The following is a 5,347-nucleotide window of genomic DNA, read 5'->3' as shown; positions in this document are numbered from 1 at the left end:
ATTAGTCGACTAATCGAATAAATAATCGGTGATTAATCGATTATTAAAATAATCGTTTGTGGCAGCCCTACTCCCAGACACACAAAAATACTGAAAAAGACCAAAGTGAAACAAAAAATTAAAAATAAATAAATAAAAACACAAGAAAAGGAACATACGATGTTAGGATTAAAACAGTTGCCAAACTAAGCAAAACGTTAACAAAAAGACAACAAAAAGACACGACAGTTGAAAACAAACGACACAAACATGGAGGCAGATCTGCACGAGCAGCTGAGAGAAAACACAAATTATTTCCAAAACAAGACGGGAGAAAAACCTTTAAAGGGTCAGAAAACAAGAAGAAAGACTCAGACCAACTGCTGAGCGCGACAAAACCATGTGAAAACAACCAGTGAGATCAGAGACGACGTCATTTCTGTTGTTCCTCTGAGCAAACACACAGTTATCGGTTCAAACTTAAAAGAAAAAAAAATTGTCTTTTTTTTTTTTTTGCTCCCATGCTTCGATGTTTTCCAGAGAATCCTTTTTGGGAAGCAGCTGTCAGGGTTGGGCGAGCAAATTTAACGAGCAACTTCTCCCCAATTATAGATTTCTGGCTGTTTTTTTTTTTCTCCAGAAGTTTTCAGCTCTGCCTGGGAAAACAAATACAAGAACTGAACCACAGCTTTCAGAGAACTGCTCTGAAAACTGGCCGCATATTCCACTTAGAAAAAAAAGAGGCAAATTTATTGTGTTTATTACAACTGAGCTCACAGTAAAACATCCTGCAGCTCGGAGACACAGTTGGATCAAACTGTTGTTAATTAAGTGTCAGAAACAGAATAAAAACTCCAATAAAAGCTTCTTGTTTAGTTTTACAGAAACTAATCTCCAGGCTGATCCCCGCAGAGATTCACCTCTCAGTTCATTCAGATATTAAGAGTTTAATAYGAGATTAAATCCCAGAGTGAACACCTCAGAGCTGGGATCTGTCAGCGAGACGTTCACTAAAAGCGAGGGGAGGTTTATGAGGTTTACCATCAACACGCTTCGCAGGAAAACTGTCAAACTTTTCTGCAACTTGTCAAGAAACAGAATAAAGACGCTTACCTCGGCCGCAGGGAAACGAGACGATAAATTCTCAGCACGGATGAGTGAAAGTCTGACTGTTTTATAAAAAAAAAAYGACTGAGGTGGAGACTTGACAGACGGTGGGAGGAGGAAGAAACGAGATGATAAACGATACAGTTGCACTTTGCCCTCTGTTGGACTGCAGTGTGCAACAACACAAACTGATTATCTGCCCCAAACAGTCACAAAATAATAATAATAAATTTTTTAAAAAACATTTTAATGTCAAAGTCACACAAGTTGGAATATCTACAGAAAAAAATGCACACTTGGATCATTATTTAATTGTGACATTTACATTTTAGTCTTATTTGCAGATTAAACACAAAATTTACAACTTCTAAAACACGATAATCAAATTACAAGGTTGTTTGACATCTTTATCTTACACTTTCATTGTTGCTATGAATGAGTCATAAACTAAAAGCTTTATTAAAGAACAAAAAGAAGCAAAGAATGGAAAAAATAATAGATTTATGTGAGAAAATCTCAGAAAATTCAAGGTATGTAACTCCAGAGAAGTTAAACAACAAATATAAAATAATTGAAGCCATGGGAAACTTCCAAAAAACACCAAAAAAGAAAAAAAAAACACTAAAAACTGCCATTTATATTTACAATAAACTATTACAATTTTATTTTTTTGCCGTGGTAATGCAGCTTTCTGTCCATCAGATGGCGCCCGTGTACGAGTTTAATGTGTTTTTACACAAGAAAACCCAGCAATCCAACATCATTTTTCAAACTAGCCTAATAAGAAAAAGTTTTTTTGAGTGATTTGTATAGTTTCAGAAGACTAAAGCAAGGAAGATCACGGTTGGTGGTTAAATTCCCACCTGTTTCAGAACGTGTTACTGTATTTKCACGCCATGGTGCCTTCGGTGTCACTTTTAAGCTCGTAAAATCCAACAGTGAGAGAAGAACCATGTGTTGATGARATACGTGGTCACTTAAATAATGCAAGACTTTTGATCATAACTCATACAGATACATTTTTAATTAATTGCTTTATTGTGTAATTAATCTGATTAATGTTTGTTTAAATACACGCTACTTGAACTTGCAGCGTGTAATTTGAGTACAGCGAAAGTTTCCGAGCCATGTTTTGGCACTTAAACGCGTCATAATTCATATCCAATGAGACCCCGCCCTTGTCCACATTATACCCGCTGACCGTCAGACTCTTCGGGGTTGAACCGTGTCTGTCCGCGCCTTGTCGTCTGTTAGCGTATATGGCGACCGGTTAAAACAAAAACCTCCGGTTTCTTCGCTCCGCCAGCCGGTTAGCTCCTATTAGAGAGCTAACGGGCTTCTGGTGAAATGGGATGATGTAGCGGGATAACTCTGCGGGAGAACTACGCAGTACCTTAGCATGCTAAGCTAACGCGGAGCTAACGGCTGGAAGCTAACCCCCCGAGCAGCGTTCACCTGCAGGCTGTTAAGCTAATGATGGAAAGCGGGAAGCAGAACGAGTCCGGGGCGACTTTACCACCGGAGTCCGGCGGTAACCCGGCGAAGCCGAGCGGACTGTCGCCGCTGTCCCCCGGTAAGAGACCCTCCGTCGGGGAGGACGAGGCGGGCGGGGGCGCCGAGGCGAAACTCTTCGGCAAGGGTCTCGCGGCCACCTCCCTCCTCCAGATCGCGATACGGAACGGAATCTACCAGAACCAGGTGGCCAACGCGACCGGCGGCTCGGCGAAGAGCGGCAACCTTTACAGCCTGACGTCGGCGGGCAGCAGCGCCTCCGTGAACTCGCTGCTGAACCGGCGGCGGCACCGACACAAGCGGAACCTGTCCCTGGGGGCTCCGCCGACGAGCGCCGGCTCCCCGCCCGGGGCGTCCGCCGAGGCGGCCGGCCCGGCTCCCTCCTCCGCCTCGCCGCTGAGCACCCTCAGCCTGGACAGGAAAACCTTCCTCCGGCAGAAGCAGTCGAAGCAGCTGCAGGCCGCCGACAGGTCGTGGGTGAGGTCGGACCTCCGGAGGGGCTGCGTCCACGTCCACGACTGGCTGACGCCCTCCTACCCCCGCCCGGTGCTCTGCACCCTGGACACCACAGCCAGAGAGGTGGCCTGTAAGCTGGAGGGGAGCAAATCTGGAGCTGTGCTGAGAATAAACTGTAAACCTAACCCACCTGACCCAAACCAGCTCAGTAAAGATGATAACGGACTCTGTGACGCTCTGGATGTGAAAAACCTGAAATGTGAGGAACATGAGAAGTGTTTCTCTGACCTTAAAGTTCCCAATAATTTATTTCTTCATGATAAAACTGGGAGCAGCTCTTCCTCAGAGATCTGTCTGAACGACATTGATCTGGGTCAGACGGCGGCGGACTGCTATGGAGCGTATTCTGGTTCTGACATGGAGAGCAGCACCTGCGAGGACTTCAGCCCAGGTGCACCCAGGAGCACGGAGAACCCAGACTCGCTCAGCGAGGGCCTGGTTCTGGGCCTGGACTCGTCTGCGATGAGCTGCGACAGCCCCCCTGAGGGACCCGACCCCTTCGAGAGTTCCTCGGACGACCTTGAGCTCACCTCCTCTCCATCACATTCAACTGACAACTCTGCTGCAGACCCGCCCCCGTCGGACCCCCTCCCCGGCGGCGGCGGCGAACAAACCGTCAAACCAACCCTCAACAAATGCCCCGGCAGCTCTCAGACCCGGCCCCTCACCAGCCAGGAGACCCCGGCGGCATCGAGGGGATGGGCCGAGCCCGCCCAGCCCAGCCCGACCCCGGCCCTCATGCTCCAGCTGCACGGCGGGGCGGTGAGGCGGCTGGGCGACGGCGAGCGACCCCTCCAGATCCTGAACGATTACCTGTCCGACCTGGGGTTCGAGGAGGCGTGGAGGGTGCAGGAGGAGGGCTTGAACCCGGACATCGGCTGCCTGATACGCTTTTATTTTGGTGAGCATTTAAAAAAATCTGACCCACTCTTTGCACATCATGTTGAGCGAAGATCCACTCCGCTCCCTGCTGATTGTTCAACCAGTGTGTCCCATTGTCCTGCCTACACAATAACACCCAGTGTTAAACCAGACCTCCCATAATAAGACACCAGATCAGAACAGGTGTCCAAACAGCTCCACGTCTTTTTCCTTTAAACCGCTGTTTTTGTTTTTGATAATAAACCTATTTTGGTGCCGAGCGTTAAGAGGATGGAGAAAACCAGCCCTGATCTCTGACAGGATTAGCACAACTGGATGTTGTTTACGACCTTGATTTCTGCACTATCAGCAAAAACAAAGGAGATAACGAAACGGGAGCTGATGGCTTGATTTGTAGAGAAACCTTTAAACAGGAATACCTACATCATAACTTTTAAAGTCTACGTATCGTACAAAAATAAGGGTTTTAGCCTTTAAATACATTTTGTTGCACTTGGAGTCACTAGGAGGGGCTTGTGGAGTTACAGTTTACAGTTCTACTTTCTATAGAGCCCAGAATGAAGGATTTAAATGTTAAAAATGATTTAAAAGAGGCTACTTCCACTTTAAAGCCAGACAGTTCAAATCATYTACATAATGAGTGATTGATCTGAAATAAGTGATTTTCTGTTAGGATCTTTAAGTCACTTTTTTTTTATTAATTCAAGTTGAATAATTTAAAAACAAAATAAATTCTATATATGTGACCCAACATGTCGAAATGAGGATTAAGTCAAATTTGATCAAAATGACCTCATTACAATTTCAGATTCTTGGCTTTAAAAGCTACATTTTGATACCTGGATCATCTTATCATAATTAAATCCATACATATGACTTGATTTGTCTTGTTGGTTACAATAATACATAAATATTTGGTCTGAATCCTAATTTTATGTCATTTTCATGAGGAATTTTTGCTGTCCTTATAAAGAGGAAACCTCACATTATATTTGAATGTTGAGATTTACCAGCTAAATAGAAACAAAACTTTGCTARCTCACAGGGAAAATGTCAAATTTTAAGGCATTTTTCCTCGAAATCCTTTTTTTTGTTGTTGCTACTGCTAAAAAAATGCTTCGAATTTTTGTTTTATGATTATATTTCAGACAGTTCATTCAACTGATTCATTGATAAGGCTTTTTATTCATTATGTTTTGACAACATGCAAGTTTTCTTAACATTTTAGTCAAAACACTATATTTGCCTATTTCTCCATTTATCACTTTTGGACTTAATCCTCGTTTCGATGTGATGGGTCACATGTAATAATTTTTGTGTTTTCTACATTCAGTTGGCTGTAGAAGCCATT

At 44.1% G+C, this 5,347-nt stretch overlaps 2 protein-coding genes across 2 annotated transcripts in view; one reads left to right on the top strand and one right to left on the bottom strand.

The window, feature by feature from the left end:
* The window catches only part of tns3.2 (tensin 3, tandem duplicate 2), a 59,314-nt gene extending 58,168 nt beyond the window's left edge, over positions 1-1,146 (bottom strand). The window contains exon 1 of the mRNA XM_014020439.1: positions 1,093-1,146. The gene's annotated coding sequence lies outside the window, so the exon portion shown is untranslated. The remainder of the gene's footprint in view (positions 1-1,092) is intronic.
* A 1,128-nt stretch (positions 1,147-2,274) lies between these two features.
* The window catches only part of LOC106526011 (PH domain leucine-rich repeat-containing protein phosphatase 1), a 24,402-nt gene continuing 21,329 nt past the window's right edge, over positions 2,275-5,347 (top strand). The window contains exon 1 of the mRNA XM_014020437.1: positions 2,275-4,015. Coding sequence (XP_013875891.1) covers positions 2,560-4,015 — 1,456 coding nt within the window. The 5' untranslated portion in view covers positions 2,275-2,559. The remainder of the gene's footprint in view (positions 4,016-5,347) is intronic.

The sequence above is a fragment of the Austrofundulus limnaeus genome, unplaced genomic scaffold (genome assembly GCF_001266775.1).
Source record: "Austrofundulus limnaeus strain Quisiro unplaced genomic scaffold, Austrofundulus_limnaeus-1.0 Scaffold252, whole genome shotgun sequence".
NCBI classification, from domain to species: Eukaryota; Metazoa; Chordata; class Actinopteri; order Cyprinodontiformes; family Rivulidae; genus Austrofundulus; species Austrofundulus limnaeus.
This window is presented reverse-complemented; position numbering and strand designations above follow the sequence as displayed.